Consider the following 27,841-nt stretch of genomic DNA (forward strand, 5'->3'; position numbering starts at 1 on the left):
TAGAAAATAACAGAGAGCCATAATGCCAGCCAGTCAGTGAGCGGTAATGATACACCGTAACCTCTGGCAACCAATCACAATCGCTGCCTGATCTGATTCAGTAAACTGATTTTGAGTCTAGCTGCTATTTATTGTATCTCTCAAAGCATGTGGAGAGCGAAATTGCATGGAGGAGGGGGCCCAAGAAAATGTTTGCCCAGGGTCCAGTCAATATTAAAGATGGCCCTGGACCCTGTTCTAGTGACAACTCCATTCTCCTTCTCTCATTTCTTTTTTCCGCTCTAGAAAAGGAAAGGAAATTTCCCAAATGTAGCACAGATGGTAAGAACCAAAGAAGTGGCTTGGACAAGCTACAAAACATTTTTAACATTACGGAAAAAAGTTGAATGTGACTAATTGCGACAGGTGTTTTAATTCTTCCCTAATTCTATTTAAAGTGGTTTAAAAACCTCAGATATGAGATATGAACAAAGCATATCCCTCTATAGCAGTGATTCTCAACCAGGGTTCTGTGGAACCCTAGGGTTCCTCCAGAGGTTGTAGGGGTTCCTTCAGCATTGGGCCATTTCTGCCTCTCGGATAAGTTCCCATCAACACCATTGATCTTTTAAGCTATCTGTAAGGAGGTAATTGTTCCCAATGACCACAAGTATAAGGACCGTTCTTCCCACTGACCATCACACTAATATATCATGAGTTGTAGATTTCAAATTTTTAGCAGAGGGTTCCCCGAGACCAGAGAACTATTTCAAGGGTTCCTCTGTGTTGAAAAGGTTGAGAAAGGCTGCCCTATAGTGTGTACTTGTCTCAATTTAGAGCACTAAGTGTCATTTCTGTCTGCTGCTTTGTTCCTCTGCTCCTAGCATGAATCATTTCTGACAGGTTTTCCTGACACCAAGAGATAAATGGTGACAAGGGAGGGACCTCCAGCAGATTGGCAGCCTCAGCTCTGTTCCTGTGTGCTGTTTGAAGGGGGTGTGTCCCTTCCCTCCAATCATCTCTCAGAGCTCTCCTCACTGAGTTCTCCAGAGTGTAATTTCAGCTCCCCGCCCCCTTTTTTCTGAACTCCCTGAAAAGCTTAACAAATTCAGCACTTTGAAGAGATGTAGAGAAGAGAAGACTGCATATAAACAGGTGCAACTTATGTAGGAGGATTTGTTTCATCTCTGTGTATCACCTGGGGATAGTCCCTTCACTAGTTATATGGAAGGGTTTAAAACCGCTTTAAATCTAAAACAATAGTTTTGTCAACACATACCCTTGATATTAAACCCTCAGCTTTTAATCAGCTGATGAAATCACTTACAGAGTATGCAGCTTCTTTATCTTCAAATCCTTGCTTATGTTTCAGTTTAAGCTGGTGCCATGATCGCTGCCCCAATGTACACTAATAATAATAAAAACACACAGCCCCATCACCTAGAATGATATTAAAGTGGTTGTAAACCCTTACAGACCACTTTGACCTACAGGTAAGCCTAGATTAAGGCTTACCTGTAGGTCCATGAAATATCTCCTAAACCTACACGGTTTAGGAGATATTTGCAAAAAGACAGGCATCGCTGTCTATGGCGCATGTGCCCTAGACAGCGGCGCGCAGGTGCACTGAGCATGCTGTTGCTAACGGAGATATGCCGTTAGTGGCGGCTCCCGTGCGCATGCGTGGGAGTGAAGTCATCGCTTCTCCGGCGCTGTGAGTGGCCAAAGCAGCGATACCCGGAAGAAGATGGACGCTTCGTGCTACAGGGGACAGCGGTGACATCGCTGGCTCCTGTGTCAGGTAAGTGACACATAATGGGCTACTATGCGATTTGATGTAAAGTGAGTCCCAGTTTTCACCTAAGCTAGTGTCTTCTAGTTCTTGGATTCAATATTCAGTTATAATACCTAGTTCCTAGTTCAAGAGTGGAGGAAGCTGTATCTTGATGGAGGCACCCAGGCTAGGTACTGGATGGTCCGTCAGACCCTGGATCCAAGAAACCCTGCTGGCAGCTCAGCCAGGTCCTGCACTCTTTAGGACAGGGATCTGCAATTAGCGGACCTCAAGCTGTTGCAAAATTACAAGTCCCATCATGCTTCTGCCTCTGGGTGTCATGCTTGTGGCTGTCAGAGTCTTGCTTTGCCTCATGGGATTTGTAGTTCTGCAACAGCTGGAGGTCCGCTAATTGCATATCCCTGCTTTAGGACATTATTGCAGTTAAACAATACAGCCTGTTATGGAACCTGTGGTTGGACAATGAAAGTCCAGCATGAGCCCATTGTGGTCATCTCTCTGCTCTGTCCTTCTGTCAAGTGACTACCACAGTTAGAAGAAGGACTATGCACTGCAACACAGCCCTGTCTGTCTTACCATGTTGTTTCTCCCCCTTTTGGTCAGGTAGTACATAGTATTATATACAGATGAGAGGATATATGCGGAATGCATTTTCTACTTCTTTGTTAGATTATTCTTTGGATCAATTGAAAGTTTATTTTAGATCTCCAAATGTATTTTTAAATCTAGCCAATATAAGTGCAAACACGTTTCTAGCTCCCTGCAGTCCACAACAAGGCTCAATTTTGGGAGTGCTAGCAGTGTTGGCCATCTGGGACTAATGTATGCAACAGTGCTTTTAAAATAGAAAGCCTACCCCATCGGGGTCCCAGTGCACCACCACCATGGATTGTCTGGTGCACTAAAGTTTGGGCATTGGCCTGTAGGTGGGTTGCAGCGCGGTGCAGCGAGAATAACACACTCAATCCCCATGCTATGAAAGAACTTGTACTGTAAGAACTCAACCGGGAACACTCACAGTTCCAACAGCATGTAGAGAGCAGGACACAGCCGAACTGACAGCACCTGTATAGAGGGATAGAAAGCGGCCTGGCAGTCTTATACCTAAACAGGTAGGTGTTCAGAGAAGTTGCAAGCCCTAAGCTTTCCTTTCTTGTCAGGAACCCTTCCCTGCCGCTAGTTCTGTCCCTACCAGACGGGGTACCTACTCTAACAACTCACAAACACGTGCCAAACCTGGGAGCCAGGGCCTGAAAAATGCTCTGCCTGACCCAAGATGGCCACCAGAGTCACATGGGGTGGCTGTAGCCAATGGGATAGCTTCCCCAGGGACCCAGGAAACCATAGAGAAACACTGTTCCACTATGGGAGAGCGCGACCTGTAGTGGAAAAAGTAGACTGCACCTGCCTACAGGCCTATTACATCCCTTCTTCTATTTCTTTCCCCCCTTTCCTTTCCCTTTTTATTGTCTGGAAATGTGATTAATTTTGCTCTGATTTATAAATGCTATAATTAAAACTGAAATAAAGTGGTTCTAAAGGCTAAAGGTAAAAAAAAACTTCTGTGGGCAGCGTCCCCCCCCCCCCCAAGCCCCCGCAATCCTTACCTGAGCCCCCTCCGATCCTGCAATGTTCACAAGAGCCACGGCTGTATGGAGACTCTCCCTACTCATTGGCTGAGAGAGCAATGAAAGTCCATTGGCTCCCACTGCTATCCATCACAGTCAGTGAGCCAATGAGGAGAGAGCGAGGGGAGGGGGGGGGGGAAGAGCACTGAGCCATGACTCTATGTGTCTTATGGACGCAACACCGATCGAGGGGGAGAGCCAGGTGCGTGGGCGGGGGACCCGAAAAGAAGAGGATTGGAGCTGCTCTGTGCAACACCACTGCACAGAGCAGATAAGTAAGTAACAACAAAGCTTTAATATCACTTTAAGAAATATTAGAATTAAAATGTAGACAGAAGAGGAGTCTCAACACTCCTTTGTAGTCCAATCATCAGGCTGGAGGGGGGGGTCTGGCGTTAGGCCAGTGACCAAGCTGTGTTGCTTAACTTAGGCAGCACAGTGGTGTAGTGGTTAGCACTCTCACCTAGCAGTAAGAAGGGTTGCTGGTTCAAATCCCAACCATGACACTACCTGCCTGGAGTTTGCATGTTCTCCCTGTGCCTGCTTGGGTTTCCTCCGGGTGCTCCGGTTTCCTCCCACAATCCAAAGACATGCAGGTAGGTTAATTGGCTTCTGTCCAAAATTGGCCCTAGTATATGAATTGGGACCTTGGATAGTGGGCTGCTTGAGGGTAGGGACTGATGTGAGTGTGTAATGTACAGGGATAGGGACAATTGTAGACACTCACTCAGGTTGAACTGGATGGACTGGTGTCTTTGTTCAACCTTACTAACTATGAAACTGTTGTCAAAAAAAGTGGGGTCGCTGACCTGACTGGTTGACCAGATCAGAGTTACAAATCATGCGTCAGATTAGACCGGCCATTCTCATCCAGGGTTCCTCAAGAGGTTGTTGGGGGTTCCTTAAGCTGTGGCCAATTGATCTCCCATCTGATGGTGTCAACATAGTTCCCCGCCCAACACTACTTAGCAGAGCTATCAGCGGGACTCCAGCGGTGGCATTCTGTGACCCCCATCTGTAAGGAAGAACATTCTTCCCACTAATCACCAATTTAAGGGACAACATTTTCCCAATGTGCTCCAATGGATTAGCCTTAGCCTGGGTTCCCTGAGACCTGAAAATTATTTCAAGGGTTCCTCTGGAAGAAAAATGGTTGAGAAAGGCTGGACTAGACAGCCCACAACTATGCATTTCATATTTATATTACTGATTATTAGACTGCATTTTGAATGGTTGAAGCAGGTTCTTTTAGGACACCATCAATCCAGGAGTCATTCTGCTTTCATATCGAGGAGGTTAAGCCGGGTGCCTGTGAGGGATCTCCGCACTGTTTGCACAGATCTTCCGGCACAAACGCCTCCCTTCTTTTCCGTGGGAAGAAAAGCCTATGAATTTTTGATCTTTCTTGAGCTAATTGTTTTCCCCTTTCTTCACTGAAAAAGAGATGGAAACCTTAATTATTCTATAATGACCTAATAGGAAAGGAAGTTAATCCTCTTCTGCTAATGGTTGGTAGTAATTACTTGTGTCAAAAGCTGGGATAGCTGCGGAAAGTTCGGGAATCAAACAAAATACGGAGACACTTATTTATCAATTGTCTGTAAGCGGCTGCTAGGTCGTGCAAGCTTAAAGTGGCACTCCAGCCGAAATCTTTTTTTTAATGGGGGGGGGGGGGGGGACTAGACCTTCTGTTGGATTTTATTGCTGTCTGTGTTCTGGCTGGGAAGAAAATAAGTCCACAATCCATAGAACCCAGTGCAATCGGGAGATAAAATGCAGTAAAATAGCTTTTGCGTTAAATCAGTTTTGAAAGTGCAATTCGCTAAGAATTGTGCGACTGTGGTAAAGTTTTCGATAATGCGGTACATATTTTCATGCTGTAATTTATCGCATTGAGCTGGTTGCTAAGGAGCGGTTCGGGAAGCCAGCTGCCGCGTCCTTAACAACAGATGACTCATCAGCTGTCAGCGGGAAACCCGCTGACAGACGAATGTAAAGAAAACATGCTGGCAATTAAAAAAAAAACACAGTGCGGCGTCCCCCCCCCCTCCCCCCAATGCACACAGGCCCTTTGGGTCAGGTATGGATTTTAAGGGAAAACACACACCAAAAAAACAAAAAAAACGGCGTGCCCCGCCCTCCTCCAAAATCCATTCCAGAGCATGCAGCCTGGCAGGTCAGAAAAGGGACAAGCGATCGCCCCCCTCCTGAACCTTACCAGGTTCCATTCCCTCAAATCAGCTTGTGTTGATTTGGACAAGGGCCTCTTCCCAACAAACCATGGGCTGTGGTTGCGGTTGTCTGCAGGCTGACAACTTTAACAATGGGGCCCCCCAGATTCCCCCCCACCCCATGTAAATCTTTTGTTCCCCTACTCATTCACCAAAAAAAGTGTCAAAAAGAAATAAAAACACACACAGTTTTTGAGAATTCCTTTATTAAAAAAAAAAAGTCCCCCGAAGTAAATCCAACATCGATCACGCCGTCCGCCGCGCCGCCGGACCCGAAAAAGAAGAAAAAAAACCCCCCTCTGGTCCCAACGAAAGCTAACTGCCAACTGTCTGCTCCTCCGTCTGACAGTTCTTAAATAGGGGAGGGGTCACCGGGTGGTTCTGCCCCCTTGTGATGTCACCAGCCAGGAGCATGCTGGCCGTTATATCAATGAGCCTAAAAATTATGGGTGCAACGGTGAACCACTGATGGAGGGCGTTGTCAAAAAGTCCAAAACTATGAATGTCATCAGCACACCATTATAGCTGAATTCCAGGTATGGATTTTGCATGGTTACACTGGTCCAGCTTGGCCAATGCCTGAGGCAGTGGGAAATCAATGTTGCAACCGCCACTGTCTTCCGGATCCACTGCCGAGTGACTGCTCTGCTGCATAGTAACCGCAGAGGGTCACCCGCTCAGCCCAAACAACATTCAGAAAATGCCTTGTATTTTTTTCAAAGAATACAAGGCCCTCTCCGATTGGACGAGAGGGCGATAAGGACATCTGCGCCTCTCCACCTTATCCAATCAGAGAACACTTTGCAGTCATTAAAAAAATGCAAGACGTTCTATGAATGGCACCCTGTGCCAAGCAAGTGACCCCCTGTGGTTAATATGGAGCAGGGCAGCCACTCAGCACAGGACCCCTCCTTCTGCAAACCCGTGTTAATTTTAGCAACAAAGATATTTTTGTTATAGTTATGAGAAAAATCAATTAAAATTTTCATCAACTAATGCAAACGGAATGAAAATGTGAGGGAGGTAAGTTTAGCCACCTGAACTTCTGCTTTCCTCAAAGTTCCTGACTCTATCAGAAGACAGCGGGCTCCTATCAATGCTTTCCCTTTCTTATGCAGTTCCACACATTACACTCACATTATCTCTATGGCGCCCTCTCCTGGCCTTTTCTAAATTCTATCCTCAGCCTATAATATAGCTTAATTTAAGTGAAAGCTTAAACATATAATGCACTACCACATAAGAATAAGTAGGGGGCATCTACTAAGTTGCAGAAAGAAAAGAAAAAAAGAAAAAAGCTTTTTTTTTTTTATATTTAATGTTGGTAAAATATCCAGGTAATATGTGCAATATAAATTCCAGACAATAGAGTTTTTAAAGTTTTTTGCATTTGTTTTATATTTTAAAGTTGCACTTCTGTTTGTCAAAAAGCAATATTTTTATTTGTTTATGAAACCTGATTTTTATTAGGATGTTCTATATCACAACTGCAAAATCTGTGTCTGTAGTGCAGTGGTCTCCAAACTGTGGCCCGAGGGCTGGATGCAGCCCTTTGCTTGCTTTGATCCAGTCCATGGAGCATGATTACCCAACCAACCCCCCCCCCCCCCCCGCTGTCAGCAACAGTGGGACATCGTTTCTGCCACTGACATCAACAATGAGGCACTCTTCTTCCCACTACCAAGGATGGAACTCTATTCCTTCCACTGACAACAATGATGGGGCACTATTCTTCCCACTGACACCAATGATAGGGCACTAGTCCTTTCACTGACATCAATGATGGGACACTAGTCCTTTCACTGACAAAAATGATGGGGGTACTATTCCTCCCACTGGCACCAACGATGGGGCACTATTCCTCCCACTGACACCAACGATGGGGGGGGGGGTACTATTCCTCCCACTGACACCAATGATGGGGCACTATTCCTCCCACTGACACCAACGATGGGGGGGTACTATTCCTCCCACTGACACCAATAATGGGGCACTATTCCTCCCAATGACACCAATGATGGGGCACTATTCCTCTCACTGACACCAATGATGGGGCTCTATTCCTCCCACTGACACCAATGATGGGGCACTATTCCTCCCACTGACACCAATGATGGGGCACTATTCCTCCCACTGACACCAATGATGGGGCACTATTCTTCCCACTGATACCAATGATGAGGCACTATTAATCCCACTGATACCAATGATGGGGCACTAGTCCTTCCACTCACACCAACGATGGGGCACTATTTCTCCCACTGACACCAATGATAGGGCAATATTCGTCCCACTGATACCAATGATGGGGCACTAGTTCTTCCACTGACACCAATGATGGGGCACTTTTCCTCCCACTGGCAACAACAATGGGGCACTAGTCATCCACCTAATACCAAGGATAGGGCATTGTTTACTCCCAGTAACACCAGGACATTATTTACTCCCACTGGCCGCGGTCTGGCTCCTATCAAGTTTCAATGACCATAAACTGGCCCTTGTTTAGAAAGTTTAGAGACCCCTGTTGTAGTGCATGTAGGAACCTTAATACCATAAATAATAACATTTGATTTTTACTCCAGGAGTATATAATGAGTTTGGCAATTCTAGAGAAACGCTTAAACAATGCATTACAATTTAACTAAACCCATTCGATTTTAGTCAACTAAAATGTACTGGAGATTTTAGTCGACTAAAATACAACTAAAACGAAAACAATTCAGATAACTAAAATGCGACTAAAACTAAAATGGCATTTTTAGTCAAAAGACTATGATTAGAACGAAATCAAAATGAACACTGCTGCAAACAGGGAGGGAGATTGAGGACATCATGCAATGCGGTTCAGCCCTGAGCGCTGCCCACTCCTCTCGCAGTATGCGGCTGATCTTTAGGCAGATTAAAGCATCTATGAAAATTGCATTTAATGAATACATAACTGGAAGAAGCGGCATTCTTATTATACCTGCCTGGAGCTCAGCTGCAATATTTTACTGTTGTATTTTGTCATAAGATCCACAAGAGGGCACCAAAGAATCCTGAAATAATCCCATGTGGAAAATTCCTGGTCATAATCATATACTGATACAAAGTATATTATGGTATACGGGTTTGGTGCCTGACACAGTCAAATATGCAGAACTGATAGCATACAAAAAAACAAATTGGTGATTGAATAAGGCGGGGCAAATTTAGGAATAGCGCTGTCACTTTTGTGGCACATATGTGATCTAAGGGGCTCATTCACATTGTTTTCTTCTACATTGTTACAAGTGTTTTGAGAAATATTTAAAAAAAAAGTCTTGTTTTTTTTATTTTTTTTATTTTAGCTGTAACACGCAAACAACATGACAAAAAAAAGAAAGAAAAGAAAAAAAATCTAAAAGAACAAACAAAAAACTAAAAAAAATGTAACTTAGAACAGGGTGACCTTTTTTTTGTTCTCTAATTGTAACATTTTTCCTTCACAAAAAAAAAGTATTGGACACATGTTGAAGATGCTCATTGAGTGAAGTTCTGGAAAATCGTATAACTGGTGACACATAACAGGAGACCGGTGTTCTGCCTAATAGAGTCCGGCCATCCATATGTGTCCGCTCCGTACTGCGCATGCGCAGTACGGAGCAGACGAAGCTTCGGAAAATCTCCGAAGCTGAACGGCGCCTGCGCCGTGAGTGGAGGAGGTAGCCCCACTATCCAAGCGGACATAGGGTTTAGAATTTTAGAGGGCCCCTCGCGGGCGAGCTTCGCTCGCCACGCTTCGGGCTCGGCCTCGCTGCACTCGGCTCTTTTTTATTCTAACTCTATGTCCACTTGGATAGTGGGGATAGAACCTGGACTCACGGCGTAGGCGCCGTTCGTCCTCGGCAATTTTCGGAATCTGTGCACCTGTGTACTGCGCATGCGCAGTACGCAGAGGACAGCATCTGATGGAGGACCCTATTTGACAAGACACCGGCCCTAAGCAGGGCCATCTTAATGCATGGGCCTCCCTGGGCACTGTCCCGGGGGACCCAGGTGCATGGGGGGCCCCATGATAATCTTGCACTACATCATACTTGCCATGGGGGAAGTCTATACTGGGGGTGGGGGTCTGTACTGAGGGAGATCAATACTGATGGAGGGGGTTTATACTTAGTGGAGGGGTCTATACTTAGTAGAGGGGGGGTCTGTACGGAGGGAGGATTATGATTGGTGGAGGGGGGTCTATACTTAGTGGAGGGGGGTCTGTATGGAGGGAGCACTATAATTGGTGGAGGGGGGGTCTATACTTAGTGGAGGGGGGTTTGTATGGAGGGAGCACTATAATTGGTGGAGGGGGGTCTATACTTAGTGGAGGGGGGCCTGTACAGAGGGAGTACTATAATTGGTGGAGGGGGGTCTATACTTAGTGGAGAGGGTCTGTACAGAAGGAGGACTATAATTGGTGGAGGGGGGTCTATACTTAGTGGAGGGGGGTCTGTACGGAGGGAGGACTATAATTGGTGGAGAGGGACCTATACTTAGTGGAGGGGGGTCTGTACAGGGGGAGGACTATAATTGGTGGAGGGGGGTCTATACTTAATGGAGGGGGGTCTGTATGGAGGGAGGACTATAATTGGTGGAGGGGGGCCTATACTTAGTGGAGGGGGTCTGTACGGAGGGAGGACTATAATTGGTGGAGGGGGTTCTGTACGGCGGGAGTACTATAATTGGTGGAGGGGGTCTATACTTAGTGGAGGGGGGTCTGTACGGAGGGAGGACTATAATTGGTGGAGGGGGACCTATACTTAGTGGAGGGGGGTCTGTACAGGGGGAGGACTATAATTGGTGGAGGGGGGTCTATACTTAATGGAGGGGGGTCTGTATGGAGGGAGGACTATAATTGGTGGAGGGGGGCCTATACTTAGTGGAGGGGGTCTGTACGGAGGGAGGACTATAATTGGTGGAGGGTGGTCTGTACGGCGGGAGTACTATAATTGGTGGAGGGGGGTCTATACTTAGTAGAGGGGGTCTGTACAGAGGGAGGACTATAATTGGTGGAGGGGGGCCTATACTTAGTGGAGGGGGTCTGTACGGAGGGAGGACTATAATTGGTGGAGGGGGGTCTATACGGAGGGAGGACTATAATTGGTGGAGGGGGGTCTATACTTAGCGGAGGGGGGTCTGTACGGATGGAGGACTAAATTAAATGGGGGAGTTGTGGAGCGGGGTCTATACTTAGTGGAGGGGGGTCTATATTTAGCAGAGGGGATCTATACTTAGTGGAGGGGGTCTATATATAGCGGAGGGGGGGTCTATACTTAGTGGAGGGGAGTCTGTACTGAGGGGCGACTATAGGTGGTGGAGGGGGGTGACACCCTGTTTTACCTCACCGGGTGACACCAACCCTAGTAACGCCACTGCTTGCCAACTGTCCCGGAATTTGCTGGGACAATCACAGTTTTTACTAAGCTGGCCGTGTCCCAAGCAGCGTCCCGAAACCTGTACTGAGCCCTCCTATATCCAGGACTGTGCCCTCCTGATCCCCCCTGTACTCTGCCCTGTATGTTGATTTATGATTGATTTAAGTCTTTAATTTATGGCATGTTTTCTTATGTTTAAAATCGATTTTATTGAAAGTACTAATATATGTTTAATTCTATCAACTACTTATACTTTAATTCTTTAATTGGTACATTAGTACATTGTACATTGCTTCGGACAGGGGCCCATGACGCTATTGAGGCGACCCTTACATGTGCCCCGGGCGATGCATTGAGAGGGGCACAGTTTTGTTCTGGGCACTGAATGACCTTGTCCCGCCACTGTATATACAATGTGGTATACTGCCAGCTGCAGTTCCTCCATGGTATCTCCAAATCAGGGGTCTCCAAACTTTACAGTACAAGGACCACAGCATATATTTAAAAAAAAGAAACACAGACACATGATTCACAACCCTAGCCACCACTGCATTGGCGGCCCCCCCAAGGTCTAAATCTGGCTCTGGACACCCCCCCCCCCCCCCGAGTCAACCAGAGCTATGGCTCTCCAATCAAAAAGTTCATGCTTCCTGATGATTGGAGAGCCCTCCACTCCTTTCACACCGAGGGCAAGGGTCCTACTCTGTAGTATGTGAACAGGGGGCAGGCCTTTCTACTCTACAGCTGTGGCTGTTTTAGAAAGAAAAAGAATTGTAATGCCGCAAACACACGACCGGACTTTTTCGACGGACTAGGTCCGACGGTCTTCCCGACGGACTTTCAGCGGAGTTCCAGCAGACTTTCTGAATGAACGGACTTGGCCACACACAATCACACCAAAGTCCATCGGATTCGAACGTGATGGCCTACGACCGGACTAGAATAAGGAAGCTCATAGCCAGTAGCCAATAGCTGCCCTAGCGTCGGTTTTTGTCCGTCGGACTAGCATACACACGAGCGGATTTCTCAATAGGAACTGGGTACAGCGGAGTTCCGGCCGAAAAAAATTTGAAACATGTTCTATTTCTAAAGTCCGTCAGATTTTTGGACAGCAAAGGTCCGATGGAGCCCCACACACGATCAAATTGTCCGACGGATTCGTTCCGTCGGACCTTTGCTGACGAAAAATCCGGTTGTGTGTAAGCTCCATTAGACTTTGCCCAACTTTGGAATTGATGCACCCGGCTTTAACTAGTGAGGGGTTCAAATTCACTTCCTTGCAGGCGAATCCAAAAATAATCAGCTCTTCAAGATGAACCGCAGCGCCAGAATCCAACAGACCTCAGATGAAACAAATCTACGTAGATTTGCTTGCCACCGTTCCCCGTAAACCCATATTTTGATGACAATCGTCATATATATAAAAAAAAAAAAAAAAAAATCAGACGATAATGTCAACAGCAACAATTTTATTCCCAGAAGATTATATCCCCGAGTTGCTCGTATTTAGCTTTCTTGTTTACTTTAAGCCTTTTTATGTGTTAGCAAATGCCACAGCCTTGCAAAGTCCCACAGCATATTGTTTTCAATCCGTGTATGCATTAGCCGCCCGGCCTCACCGCGATATGTTCTTTTTTTGGCTTGTGGGCAATTGTGTTGTTGAATCTGCAAGTTATGAATAATTTGTGCACAGAAGCAAAAGGCCAGCCAGACAACAATGAATATATGTGAGCTATTAGGTCTGTGCAACAGCAATGTAAGCCTGCGCCTAATAACACCGCCGCGTGGTCGCGCAATAAATATGTAGTCATGAAATAGTACAAACTCCGGTCATTAAACAGGTAACACTGGCCGAGAAAATATATAAACAGCAAAAATGCAAAAAAATAAAATAAATAAATACATAGAATTGGGAAATGTATACAATCCAAATACATCTCATCGCCCTATTATAAGTGTTTATATCGGGAGCTATTCTGAGGACAGTACATAGAGCACAAACTGTAATATTAGAGAACAGCAAAAGGTGACAACATGTCATCCGTTGTGTCTGAGTTGGAAATGTTTTACGTCTGCAGGCAAAAAAAAAAAAAAAATAGCTTTTTTTTTTTTTCTTTAAGAGCAAGATAGGTTGTGGACTGTATGTAAAACTCAAATGCTTTCTGAGAAGAAGCACAAAAAAGTTAAAAATAATAAAAAATATCAATATTAATATAAAATCTGGAAAGAATGAAAAATATAAAAATAAATGATAGAAAAAAAAAAAAAAAGATGAAAACCGTGAAAAATATAAAATACTATAAAAATATTAAAAATATCAATAATAATATAAAAATATGGAAACCTTAAAAAAAAAAATATATATATATACAGTATGTAACATATCAGAAAGAAAGAGAAGCTCTTCATGTGTTCTTTACTAATTAACTTACTAGTTAAGGCCTTACCTAACATGTAATTTAATAATGTCGTTAAAATTGAAACTACAAAATAATTACGCACAATTGTCCCTATTCTGGCACCCTAGGCCATATCCTTAGGGCACATCATTTAGAACGTTGCCATTAACGTACTTTTTTTTTTAGGGGTCATTTATTAAGAAGTTACAGAGAGCATAGGAGGGTCAGTATAAATAACTTGCTACGACCATATGCGTTTAAATTCAAAGGGCAGTACGTTCTTGTACCACCAAGGCAACCAGTTAAATAAAGCATAGGTTAGTGCAAACAAAATAACGTCATGTGATTGGCTGTTATGGATGACAGCGGTCTGAGGCTGTCACTAGTATGTTGGTTAATATTCTCAACTGGGAGATATGATGAGAACAAATGTAAAGAGTGATGTTGCCCACATTGATCAATCAGATGTTAGCTTCTACAGTCTACCTTGCAGTAGAAAATAAACTGTTGCAATCTGATCGGTTGTTATGGACAAGATCTTGGCTTGTCTGAGCACTAGAGATAATCAATGGGCCAAACCATTAGAAAAATGGCAGTTGAGGTCTCATAGTTGATATGGGCAACATCTCAGCCCTCACCGTACGCTAGCTTTTATCAATGGATGAAACCATTAGAAAAATGGCAGCTGAGGTCTAATCAATTGACATGTCATGACTTGGGCAAAATCTCCTATACACTATCTTTTAGTCAATAGGCCAAACCATCAGAAAAAGGGTAACTGAGCTCTGGTTGACATGGGCAACATCTCAGCTCTCCCATACACTAGCCTTTATCAATGGGCCAAACCATCAGAAAAATGGCAACTGAGCTCTGGTTGACATGGGCAACATCTCAGCTCTCCTATACATTAGCTTTCATCAATGGGCCAAACCATCAGAAATATGGCAACTGAGCTCTGGTTGACATGGGCAACATCTCAGCTCTCCTATACACTAGCTTTCATCAATGGGCCAAACCATCAGAAATATGGCAACTGAGCTCTGGTTGACATGGGCAACATCTCAGCTCTCCTATACACTAGCTTTCATCAATGGGCCAAACCATCAGAAATATGGCAACTGAGCTCTGGTTGACATGGGCAACATCTCAGCTCTCCTATACACTAGCTTTCATCAATGGGCCAAACCATCAGAAATATGGCAACTGAGCTCTGGTTGACATGGGCAACATCTCAGCTCTCCTATACACTAGCTTTTATCAATGGGCCAAACCATCAGAAATATGGCAACTGAGCTCTGGTTGACATGGGCAACATCTCAGCTCTCCCATACACTAGCTTTTATCAATGGGCCAAACCATCAGAAAAATGGTAACTGAGTTCTGGTTGACATGGGCAACATCTTAGCTCTCCCATACATTAGCCTATATCAATGGGCCAAACCATCAGAAAAATAGCAACTGAGCTCTGGTTGACATGGGCAACATCTCAGCTCTCCCATACACTAGCCTTTATCAATGGGCCAAACCTCAGAAAAATGGCAACTGAGCTCTGGTTGACATGGGCAACATCTCAGCTCTCCCATACACTAGCTTTTATCAATGGGCCAAAGCATCAGAAAAATGGCAACTGAGCTCTGGTTGACACAGGCAACATCTTAGCTCTCCCATACACTAGCTTTTGTCCGACTGATTGCCAGGTCAACACCTCAGCACTCCTGTACACTAGCTTTTATCAACAAGCCAAACCATATTATACCTTTCTCCATTGTTAAATAATCTTAGCTGTGTTTGAAAATGGTTAGACAATGGCGGTTGGTGAGCGCCCTATGGCAGATCTCTATAGTTACCTAGGTTGCCAGTGCAGAGACAGTTGTGCGTCCGAGGTTGGGGTTTGCTCTGGTGACTGTCGAGTATCTGTTGGACAAGGAGCTCCACAGAAAAACCTGTACTGCTGTTCCCATTGCTGCAGGTCCACTTAATACCATGAACTGCGGAGAGAATATCGGAGGCCACATGTCAGAAATAGCTTCTATACTGTATGATTTTTTATTTTATTTTTTGTTTTTAAATGTCATACTTTTTATGCTTCTACTGGAAGAGAACCAGTCACAAATGGACTGTCAATATCCAGGCCTAAGTTATTAAAACATACAGATTTGTCTTTATTCTGCCAGCGGTCAGGGGTCAGAGGTCACCTGAAGTTTGACCTCGCCCATAGACATGGTTAAGCAGCTTAAAACACAGTCAGATTTCCAGTGACCTATGAACTCCTGTCATAAGCCGACAACTCGCCAGCGACAGGATCACCAATAGACCACTTACCTTTTCCTATGGAGTTGTTCACTCTGAGTTTGCAGCTGACAGTGGGCTGAAGTCGGCTGTAGGCTGACATCACAGAGCAAGTCCAGGCTCGGGCAAGATCGCGACCATATGGTCAGGATCCGCCCACATGCCTGATCTGACACCGGGCTCAGCCTCTCAGTGAGCTGCTAAGAGCCTGAGCCAGCCGTTCCCACCTCCTCCACAGCCCAGCGCTCCAGTGAACGTGGGAGGAAGGAGGGTGTGTGGGCAGAGCAGAGAGCTGGTGACTGACAGCTGTCTGCTCAGGGAGCTGTGAGAACCGAGCAATCGGCAGTGTTTGATCGATCTCTCAGTTCACAGCCTTAAAGTCAGTGGAGGGGGGGGGGGGGGGGGGCAGATGCAGCATCAGTAAGTAAGCTAGGTATGTATGTTTCTGAAAAAAAAAGGATTCCCATACTTCTCCTTTAAGAGAATTTAGCAAGCTGTTATAAAGGTCAATACTCCGGGGTCCCAAACCAATGTAATAAAAGCCCAAATTCCCGCAAAACTAAAAGCTCCCCAAACATCACTCTGGATTCAGCATGCAGTCTTCTCCAATAATCCCCATACAATTAATTTTAAAAATCTGTACAATAATAATTTATGTTTTTTTAAATATATATAATATACAGTTTGTGTCAGAAATTTTGGTATACATTGGTGCCTAAAAAGTGCCACCACAGAAAATGTAGTTACAGTGCCTTGAAAAAGTATTTATACCCCTTGAAATTTTCCAGATTGTATTTTATTGGGATTTTATGTGATAGATCAACACAAAGTGGCACATAATTGTGAAGTGGAAGGAAAATAATAAATGGTTTTAATTTTTTTTTACAAATAAGTATGTGAAAAGTGTGGGGGGGGGGGGCATTTGTATTCAGCCCCCTTTACTATGTTATCCCTAACTAAAATCTAATAAAACCAATTGCCTTCAGGAGTCACCTAATTGGTAAATAGAGTCCACCTGTGTGTAATTTAATCTTAGTATAAATACAGCTGTTCTGTGAAGCCCTCAGAGATTTTTTAGAGAACCTTAGTGAACAAACAGCATCATGAAGGCCAAGGAACACACCGGACAGCCCAGGTATAAAGTTGTGGAGAAGTATAAAGCAGGGTTAGGTTATAAAAGAAAAAAATATCCCAAGCTTTGAACATCTCATGGAGCTCTGTTTAATCCATCATCTGAAAATGGAAAGAGTAGGGCACAACTGCAAACCTACCAAGACATGGCTGTCCACCTAAACTGACCAGCCGGGCAAGGAGAGAATTCATCAGAGAAGCAGCCAAGAGTTCCATGGTAACTCTGGAGGAGCTGCAGAGATCCACAGCTCAGGGGGGAGAATCTGTCCACAGGACAACTATTAGTCGTGCTCTCCACAAATCTGCCCTTTATGGAAGAGTGACAAGAAGAAAGACATCGGTGAAAGAAAGTCATAAGATGTCCTGTTTGTAGTTTGTGAGAAGCCATGTGGGGGATACAGCAAACATGGAAGAAGGTGCTCTGATCAGATGAGACCAAAATTTAACTTTTTGGTCTAAAAGCAAAACGCTATGTGTGGGGGAAAACTAACACCGCACATCACCCTGAACACACCATCCCCACCGTGAAACATGGTGGTGGCAGCTTAATGTTGTGGGGATTCTTTTGTTCAACAGAGGCAGGGAAGCTGGTCAGAGTTGATGGGAAGATGGATGAAGCCAAATACAGGACAATCTTAGAAGAAAACCTGTTAGGGTCTGCAAAAGACTTGAGACCGGGGCGGAGGTTCACCTTTCAACAGGACAACGACCCGAAACATACAGCCAGAGCTACAATGGAATAGATCAAAGCATATTCATGTGTTAGAATGGCCCAGGCACAGTCCAGACCAAAATCCAATTGAGAATCTGTGGCAACACTTGAAAACTGATGTTCACAGACGCTCTCCATCCAATCTGACAGAGCTTGAGCTATATTACAAAGAGAAATGGGGAAAATTGTCCCTCTCTAGATGTGGAAAGCTGGTAGAGACATCCCCAAAAAGACTTGCAGCTGTAATTGGAGAGAAAGGCGGTTCTACAAAGTATTGAAGCCGGGGGGCGCCATACAAATGTACCCCCCCACACACTTTTCACATATTTATTTAATAAAAATGTTGAAAACCATTTATCATTTCCCTTCTACTTCCCAATTATGTGCCACTTTGTGTTGGTCTATCACATAAAATCCCCCAAAAAAAACATTTACATTTTTGGTTGACAAAATGTGAAAAAAAACTTTTTCAAGGCACTGTACTTAGTTAAAGTGGTTGTATACTCTTTTTTTTAACTTTTACCTACAGGAAAGCCTATAATAAGGCTTACCTGTAGGTAAAAAAAATATCTCCTAAACCTTTACGGTTTAGGAGATATTCCCCTCGGTATGCGCCGCTGACTGCAGCGGCGCATGCGCACAAGGGGATTCTCGGCCTGAAAATCCAGCAGTGTCCGGCCGGCCGGAATGAAATCTCCTGCGCGCAAGCGTGGGAGTGACAATATCGCGGCTCCGGCCACTCACAGCGCCGGAGCCGCGATACCCGGAAGAAACACAGAGGGAGCATGTCAGCTCCCTCGGCGTGGATCGTGCCAGATGTCGGGGCCTCGTTCTAAGGTAAGTATTTCATAATGAGCTAGTATGCGGTGCATACTAGCTCATTATGCCTTTTGCTTTGCAGGTGTTAAAAAAATAAATAAATAAATAGCGGGTTTACTACCGCTTTAATCTGGTTGAAAAAAGATTCAAGTCCATCCAGTTCAACCAACAAAGAAAAAAAAGAAACAAAACACACCTCCATATACACTATCCAATAGCCACAGTTGATCCAGAGAGGAAGGAAAAAACAAAAACAAACAAAGCATGGTCTAATTTGCTCCAGCGGGGGGGGGGGATTCCTATCTGATATATTGTTATTGGCCAGACAGCCAAACAAAGCCGGGATCGGCTTAGATTGGCTGTTTGTAATAACCAGGAAGCGATGGCATGACATCACTTCTGGTTTCCTTTGAAATCATTGGTGCCATTTTTTGAAACTCAAAACTATTCAGAAACTCCGGTCTTGGTGTTTTGAATGCTCTGAGGTGCAGAGGGAGGATTAGTGGTCTTTTAGACCCCAGATCTCCCCATAAAGAGGACCTGTCACATGCCTATCGCTGTCACAAGGATGTTTACATAGATGTGAAAAAAAAAAAAAAAATAATTAAAGCAACAGTGTAAAAAAAAAGAAAAGAAAATTACATTACATCAACAATTGAAAAAAAAAATAAAAAAATAAAAGTCAAGTGCCCCCGTCTTCCCGTGCTTGCGCGCAAAAGGCGAACCCAAACTTTGGTCCTGCACGCACGCAAACAGTGATCGTCCCACAAATGTGAGGTTTCAACGTGAATGTTAGATCATGGGCAGTAATTCTAGCACTAGATCTAAAGTAATCTTGTAAAGGCTTTTAAAGCATCACCTGTGGATAGCAACATTTATGCTGTTTGTAGCCGTTGCATGGACATGCGCAAATTTAAAGAGTGACATGTTTAGTATCTATTTACTTGCTGTAATTTCATCTTTTATGCCGCGTACACTTTCCAGCAGACCAGGTCCGGCGGACCGGAATCCGTCGGACGATACGATCGTGTGTGGACTCCAGCAGACTTTTTTTCCCCAAAAGTCTGACGGACTTAGAAATAAAACATGTTTCAAATCTGTCTGACGGACTCGGCTTTCTAGCGTGCAAACCGTTCATCTGTGTGCTAGTCTGACGGACCAAATACGATGCAAGGGCAGCTACTGGCTATTGAACTTCCTTGTTTAGTCCCGTTTACGTCATCACGTTCAAATCCGTCGGGCTTTCGAACGGACTTAGCCCTTGTACACACGATCGGAGATTCCGACAACTAAATCCGTCGGATTTTGTTCGTCGGATTTTGTCCGACGGATTTTGTCCAAAACTGTTGTATACACACGGTCGGACGAAGTTGTCGGAAAATCCGATCGTTCAGAACGTGATGATGTTATTTCGTTACGACGGGACTACGTTCAGGCTAGTAGCCAATAGCTTTGATGTAGGAATTTGATCTGAGCATGCGTGGCACTTTGTCCGATCGGAATTCTCTACACATGATCGGAGTATGTCCGATCGGAGCATTTTGTCGGAAAATATTTCCGGCAAGTTGGAAAATTTGGTCCGACGGATATTCTGACGGAAACAGTCCGATGTAGACCACACACAGTCGGAATATCCGACAAAACGCTCCGATCGGACACATTCCAAGTCCGTTCGTTCAGAAAGTCCGTTGGACCTCCGCCGAAAGTCAGTCGAAAAGTCCGTTCGTGTGTACGCGGCATTAGAGTTTACAAAAAAAAGGGTTATGTTTTGTGGGGTTGTTTTGTAATAAAATGTAAAAAAGTGTATTTTTTCCCCCAAAAAATACATTTGAAAAAACACTGCATAAATACCGTGACATGAAAAAAAAAAATACAAAACCCAACAATTTATTCTCTAGGGGCTCTGCTTTAAAAATACAGATATAATATTTGGGGGTGCTAAGAAATTTTCTAGCAAAAAAACACTGATTGTTACATGAGATTAAAAAGATACCAGAAAAGGCCCAGACTCGAAGTAGTAATTGGGATGTTGGCACGGGTTCTTCCATATTTTTTGATATTGTGATAATAGGGACAGCACATATTTGCAGGTACTGCAGTTTGAACAATAATAATTGTTCAGTTAATAAAATTACATTTTCACCAGAGTTTTCTCTGTCAAAGGTATTTCACTACGGAAAACACACACGCCACAATGCACATGGCTTGGACTTGGCCAAAGCAGACAGCAGCCTGAAATGTTCTGTTGGAGACAGAAGGTGTCATTAGATTCTCTTCTTCGGGTGCAACAATCCCAAATTACAAGCCTGATGCCCCCACCAACTTTACATTTCAGGCATCTGGTTACATGTCAAACAGCCAGACTTGCAGCCTTGTCAGAGCTCCTCTAAGATCTGCTACTTCCATGACCCCTGACGGCCGTAGCAGACTCATAGAACCATTCTCATTACTGTCCAGACAGCTGGGAGCTACCCTCTCCAATGTCCCTGTCATCACAGAGCTGGTGTAACCTTGGCCACAGCAGCACATCAGACCTGACGCGTGTAGCTCCATTAGGCCGCGTACACACGGGCGGACTGTTCGCCCAACCTTGTCCGCTGAACAGTGTTTGGGCGGACAGTCCGCTCGTGTGTGGGCTTTCAGCGGACAGTTTCAGCGGACAGTTGGACGGACAAAGTCTTTCGGAAATTCCGAAAAACTGTCCGCTGAAACTGTGTTTGAGCGAACAGTCCGCCCGTGTGTGGGCCTGTCCGCTGTACTTTCGAAATGAGCGGACTGTTCCCGCTCGGAAAGTCCGCCCATTTCGAGCGCGTGTACAGGTAGGCGGGGCCCGCGAAGGAGACGTCGCGGGCTCCGCCGCCTGGAATGGGCTTAAAGGGGAACCCCAACGCCGAAAAAAATCGGCGTGGGGGTTCCCCCAAAAGTCCACACCAGACCCTTGTCCGAGCACGCTACCCGGCCGGCCAGGAAAGGGGGGCGAGCGAGCGCGCACCCCCTCCTGAGCCATACCAGGCCGCGTGCCCTCAACATGGGGGGGTGCCTTGGGGAAGGGGGGGCCGCGCGGCCCCCCCACCCCAAAGCACCTTGTCCCCATGTTGATGAGGACAAGGGCCTCTTCCCGACAACCCTGGCCGTTGGTTGTCGGGGTCTGCGGGCGGGGGGCTTATCGGAATCCGGGAGCCCCCTTTAAGAAGGGGGCCCCCGGATACCGGCCCCCCACCCTATGTGAATGAGTATGGGGTACAATGTACCCCTACCCATTCACCTGTGAAATAAAGTACAAAAAAAAACACAACACAGGGAAAAAATATTTTATTGCACAGCTCCGGAGGGTCTTCCGTCTTCGGGGGTCTTCTCGCCGGACTCCTCCGCTATCTGTGTGTAGCTCTTTTACTAGCGGAGGAGTCCGGCTTTCTTCCTCCCCGCCGCCGGCCTCTTCTCCCGACTTCGGGGGTCTTGTCCCCCTCTTCGGTTCTTCTGCCGGGCCACCGCGCCTTCTTGTAGCTCTTTTACAGGCGGTGGCCCGGTCTTCTGTCGCCGCTGCCTTCCGTTCTTCTGTCGCCGCCTTCGGTTCTTCTGCCGGGCCACCGCGCCTTCTTGTAGCTCTTTTACAGGCGGTGGCCCGGTCTTCTGTCGCCGCTGCCGCCGCCGCCGCCGCCGCCGCCGCCGCCTTCCGTTCTTGTTCTTCTTCTTGTTCTTCTTCTTCTTCTCCTGGAGATGTTGACTCGACGAGCTCTCCGGCCGGAATGCCAGGGCCGCGCTGTGCGGTCACTTATATAGTGACAATGGGGCGGTGTCACATGGTATATGTCACATGGGTTGGTCACATGGGTTGATGTCACATGGGGACTATGACATCGTAAGGGGGCGGGGTCACCATGTGACCAACCCATGTGACATATACCATGTGACACCGCCCCATTGTCACTATATAAGTGACCGCACAGCGCGGCCCTGGCATTCCGGCCGGAGAGCTCGTCGAGTCAACATCTCCAGGAGAAGAAGAAGAAGAACAAGAAGAAGAACAAGAACGGAAGGCGGCGGCGGCGACGACAGCGGCGACAGCGGCGACAGAAGACCGGGCCACCGCCTGTAAAAGAGCTACAAGAAGGCGCGGTGGCCCGGCAGAAGAACCGAAGAGGGGGACAAGACCCCCGAAGTCGGGAGAAGAGGCCGGCGGCGGGGAGGAAGAAAGCCGGACTCCTCCGCTAGTAAAAGAGCTACACACAGATAGCGGAGGAGTCCGGCGAGAAGACCCCCGAAGACGGAAGACCCCCCGGAGCTGTGCAATAAAATATTTTTTCCCTGTGTTGTGTTTTTTTTTGTACTTTATTTCACAGGTGAATGGGTAGGGGTACATTGTACCCCATACTCATTCACATAGGGTGGGGGGCCGGTATCCGGGGGCCCCCTTCTTAAAGGGGGCTCCCGGATTCCGATAAGCCCCCCGCCCGCAGACCCCGACAACCAACGGCCAGGGTTGTCGGGAAGAGGCCCTTGTCCTCATCAACATGGGGACAAGGTGCTTTGGGGTGGGGGGGCCGCGCGGCCCCCCCTTCCCCAAGGCACCCCCCCATGTTGAGGGCACGCGGCCTGGTACGGCTCAGGAGGGGGGGCGCGCTCGCTCGCCCCCTTTCCTGGCCGGCCGGGTAGCGTGCTCGGACAAGGGTCTGGTGTGGACTGTGGGGGAACCCCCACGCCGATTTTTTTCGGCGTTGGGGTTCCCCTTTAAGCCCATTCCAGGCGGCGGAGCCCGCGACGTCTCCTTCGCGGGCCCCGCCTACCTGTACACGCGCTCGAAATGGGCGGATTTGCCTCCTCCTTACGTGGGCGAGTCCGTTCATTTCAAAAGTTGAGCGAACTGTTTGGCAAACAGTTTGCTGAAACAGTCCGCTCGTGTGTGGGCAAGTCCGCTCATGCAAATTTTGAGCGGACTGTTTGCCGAAACTGTTTGACGAACAAGGTTGGGCAAACAGTCCGCGCGTGTGTACGCGGCCTTACACTCATGTGATGGTGGATGACAGCCCTACATATAGTGGTTCTGCTACCTGGCGATAGATAGATAGATAGATAGATAGATAGATAGATAGATAGATAGATAGATAGATAGAATATATTGTCAAAAGTATTGGGGCGCCTGCCTTTACACGGACATGAACTTTAATGGAATCCCAGTCTTAGCCCTTGTACACACGATCGGAGATTCCGACGGAATGTGTCCGATCGGAGCGTTTTGTCGGATATTCCAACTGTGTGTGGTCTGCATCGGACTGTTTCCGTCAGAGTATCCGTCGGACCAAACTTTCCAGAAATATTTTCCGACAAAATGCTCCGATCGGACATACTCCGATCATGTGTAGAGAGTTCCGATCCGACAAAGTGCCACGCATGCTCAGATCAAATTCCTACATCAAAGCTATTGGCTACTAGTCTGAACGTAGTCCCGTCGTAACGAAATAACGTCATCACGTTCTGAACGATCGGATTTTCCGACAACTTCGTCCAACCGTGTGTATACAACAGTTTCGGACAAAATCCGTCGGACAAAATCCGACGGATTTGGTTGTCGGAATCTCCGATCGTGTGTACAAGGGCTTAGGTTTAGGAGGGTGTCTATGGGAATGTTTGACCATTCTTCCAGAAGTGCAATTTGTGAGGTCAGGAGGTGTTCTATCGGGTTGAGGCCAGGACTCTGTGTAGGGCACTCAAGTTCCTCCACCCCAAACTCGCTCATCCATGTCTTTATGGACCCTGCTTTGTGCACTGGTGTGCAGTCATGTTGGAACAGGAAGGGGCAGGGGCAGACTGACCATTCAGGCACTCGGCACTGCCCGAGGGCCCCATGCCACTAAGGAGCCCCATCAGGGTTGCCAGCCTTAATAAAACCAGGGAAAGTATGTAAAAATCTGTGTTTTAAAAAAAAAAAATATCTATTGCCCGGGGGCCCCATAATCTCCTATTGCCTGGGGTGCCCCAAACCGTTCCCACAAAGTTAGGAACACGAAATTGTCTGAAATGTCTCAGTATGCTGACGCCTTAAGAGTTCCCTTCACTGGAACTAAGGGGCCAAACCCAACCCCTGAAGAACAACCCAACACCATAATTCCCCCACTCCACCAAATGATTTGTACCAGTGCACAAAGCAAGGTCCATAAAGACATGGATGAGCGACTTTGGGGTGGAGGAACTTGACTGGCCCGCACAGAGAATAGAACACCTTTGGGGTGAATTATAGCGGAGACTGCAAGCCAGGCCTTCTCCTCCAACATCATTGCCTGACCTCACAAATGCTCTTCTGGAAGAATGGTCAAACATTCCCATAGACACCCTCCTAAACCTTGTGGACGGCCTTCCCAGAAGAGTTGAAGCTGTTAAAGCTGCAAAGAGTGGGCCAACTCAACACTGAACCCTACAGACTAAGCCCCTGTACACACGGTCGGAGATTCCGACAACCAAATCCGTCGGATTTTGTCCGAAACTGTTGTATACACATGGTCGGACGAAGTTGTCGGAATATCCGATCGTTCAGAACGTGATGACGTTATTTCGTTACGACGGGACTACGTTCAGGCTAGTAGCCAATAGCTTTGGTGTAGGAATTTGATCTGAGCATGCGTGGCACTTTTTCCGATCGGAATTCTCTACACATGATCGGAGTATGTCCGATCAGAGCAGTTTATCGGAAAATATTTCCGGCAAGTTGGAAAATTTGGTCCGACGGATATTCCGACGGAAACAGTCCGATGCAGACCACACACAGTCGGAATTATCAGACAAAACGGTCCGATCGGACACATTCCGTCGGAATCTCCGATCGTGTGTACAAGGGCTAAGACTGGGATGCCATTAAAGTTCATGTATGTGTGTGTTTAAAGGCAGGCAATACTTTTGACAATATGGTGTAGATAGATATAAATGACCAACATTTGGATCCCACCTGAAATTCTCTCAATGTAGGTTAGAAAGTGAAAACTTACATTTGATTGGTTCCCTTGGCCAATAGCTAATGTTCCAGGTCTGATAAATTCAATCCCTTGGTAGAGAATTATCATAGTACGGAATTGTTTCAGCGATATTGAGTATAAAACTGGTTACCCATTTCTGGCTGGCCGGCTCATAGTCCAGTCATGATTGAAAGGTTTACCTACACAGGACTCAAAGCTTTTATCTTCCTACTCACAAATAATTTGTCATAATGGCCTGTGGATAGTGCTTGCCTGCGAAGACTGGGCCGCCTGTTATGCTCCTGGTGGAAGAGGGTTAATGAATCATGGAGGAGATAATTTATGTTCTGTTAATGTAATTTCTCAATGTCAAGGGGCGGCTTGCTGGGAAATTATCTAAATTCATAGAAGATTAGGTGATACACATTCCCCGCATTATTCCCACTCTTAGGAAGCGCAGCTAAGTCGCAAACCTAAAGTGTATGTATAGCCAAAACGTTTTATTTTTTTTTGTATTAGGTAGAGAAGAGAAGAGTTAATACCCCATTCATTTATTTTTTGATGTCTGTGTCCAGCTGAGGAGATTTCTTTTTACTTCCTGGCTGGGAGATGAAAAGATAGGAAGCCTCGCCAAAGTGAGAAGAGTTCCGATCTTAGACAGTTTTCCGCAGAGCATTGGAAGAGTTCCTCTCTTGTTCTCAAGACAACTCCAGAGAAATGCGACAAAATTAATAAGGGGACTGGGGGACCTCAATTATGAGGAACGACTACAAGCACTAAACGTATTCTCCCTGGAGAAGAGACGCTTGAGAAGAGATATGATAGCGATATACAAATATCTCAATGGTGATCCCAGCATAGGTAGAAAACGATTCAGTCTCGGGGAGTGTAAGAGGACACGGGGGTCACATAATGAGATTGAAGGAGAATCAGTTTAACCTTAAGCCGTGTAGGGGGGTTTTTCACTGTCAGGGCGATAATGATGTGGAAGACTCTTCTACAATTGGTGGTGTCAGCGTGAAGTATTGATAGTTTTAAAAGACTCTTGGACGTGCATTTTAGTGAACACAACATACAGGGATATGGGAAATGATTATCGACATTGACACACTTAAGCCTCATACACACGATAGGACTTTGTACAAACTTTCCCGTGGATTTTTGTACAAAGGGCGTCGGCCGAGAACTTGTATTGCATACACACGGCAGGTCTTTTTCAGCCAACTTTCACCAAATCATGTGGTTTTTCTGCTCTTTACCGCCACCTTTGGTCAACTTCTGTATTGTTGTCTGATCTTTTGCATTGGTCCTGAGCATGCGTGTTTGTACTTTGTACAAAAGTCCGATGGTTTTCTGTACACACGATCAGACTTTGCTTCATCTGACTTTTGTTGCCAGAAAGTTTGTCTGTTCGCACAGCCAACAAAAGTCAGATGAAAAACGAAAAAGTTTGTCCGATGGAGCGTACACGCGGTCGGATGTTGCTCCAAAACAGCTAATTTGCATGTTTGTTGTCAAAAAGTCTGATCGTGTGTACGGGCCCATACATCTACTCAGGTTGAACTGGATGGACTGTTGTCTTTATTCAACCTTACCAACTATGAAACTAACATTTAGCATTTCCACATACTGTCAGTTTCAGTGGCAATGGTCACCAGGGAAAAAAAGGGGCGAATCTCCCTAGTGGAATCACAAATCACAAGAAAAACTTAGAAGAGGGTCTAACCCAGCCATTCTCAACCAGAGTTGTGTGGAGACCTAGGGTTCCTCCAGAGTTTGATAGGGGTTTGTTGAGCTATGGCTAATTGACCTCCCATTTGATAGTGCCTGCATAGTTTTGGGGCCAATGCCGCTTGGAAGAGCTGGCTGCATGCCATCAGTGATCTTTTTATGTCTACAAGAATGGCATTCTGATCAATACTGTAAAAGTGGCATTTTATTTAGCTGGCCACAAATGTAGGGGGCATTTTTCCCTCTGACCTCCAATGAATTTTAGCAGGGGTTATTTCAAGGGTTCCTCTGGGGTAAAAAGGTTGAGGAACTTAGGCAGGCTGCATTTGCATGTTGAGACTCCATAATTGAAAGAACTGAAACCCAATGAATGAAAAGGGTGGCCCAGGGACAGTCAGACTGGGTAGGAAAGGGCTAGATGATGAAGACTTCCTATTGTAAGGGTTACTTAGATCTCTCTGGGCTGAAGGAAATGAGACCCAAACACAGCATGAGAATGTCATCCTTGGACTGAATGAAGATGTTCTTATGTGTCAGTTACCCCAGGTCCCCAGTCTTTCTAATCCAAAACAGGGAGTTACAAAGGCAGTACTGTTCATTACTGAGACTATTCATGGTGCACCACTCACAGTGAGGGCCCCGGGTTAGACACCAGATATACCCTGAGTGTGACTGCAAGGACAATGCATCAGTGTCCATACTGTTTTAGATGGAAGGAAGGAAGGAAGGAAGGAAGGGAAATAAATGTGGGACTGAGTGAGAAAAGAGAGAAGGATGAAAGGATGAGGAGAGGAAGAAG

General features: G+C 46.0%; 1 protein-coding gene across 12 annotated transcripts in view; it reads right to left on the reverse strand.

Moving 5' to 3' along the window:
- CAMTA1 (calmodulin binding transcription activator 1) overlaps positions 1-27,841 on the reverse strand; it is a 2,106,456-nt gene that overhangs the window by 305,005 nt on the left and 1,773,610 nt on the right. For 11 of the 12 annotated variants that reach the window (XM_077458256.1, XM_077458247.1, XM_077458246.1 and 8 more), the window contains exon 7: positions 15,264-15,404. The exons of the other annotated variant lie outside the window; for it this stretch is intronic. In XM_077458256.1, coding sequence (XP_077314382.1) covers positions 15,264-15,404 — 141 coding nt within the window. The remainder of the gene's footprint in view (positions 1-15,263; positions 15,405-27,841) is intronic. 12 annotated transcript variants of the gene reach the window in all.

The sequence above is a fragment of the Lithobates pipiens genome, unplaced genomic scaffold (assembly GCF_037356315.1).
Source record: "Lithobates pipiens isolate NorthernLeopardFrog02 unplaced genomic scaffold, aLitPip1_a1.2 Scaffold_27, whole genome shotgun sequence".
NCBI lineage: Eukaryota > Metazoa > Chordata > Amphibia > Anura > Ranidae > Lithobates > Lithobates pipiens.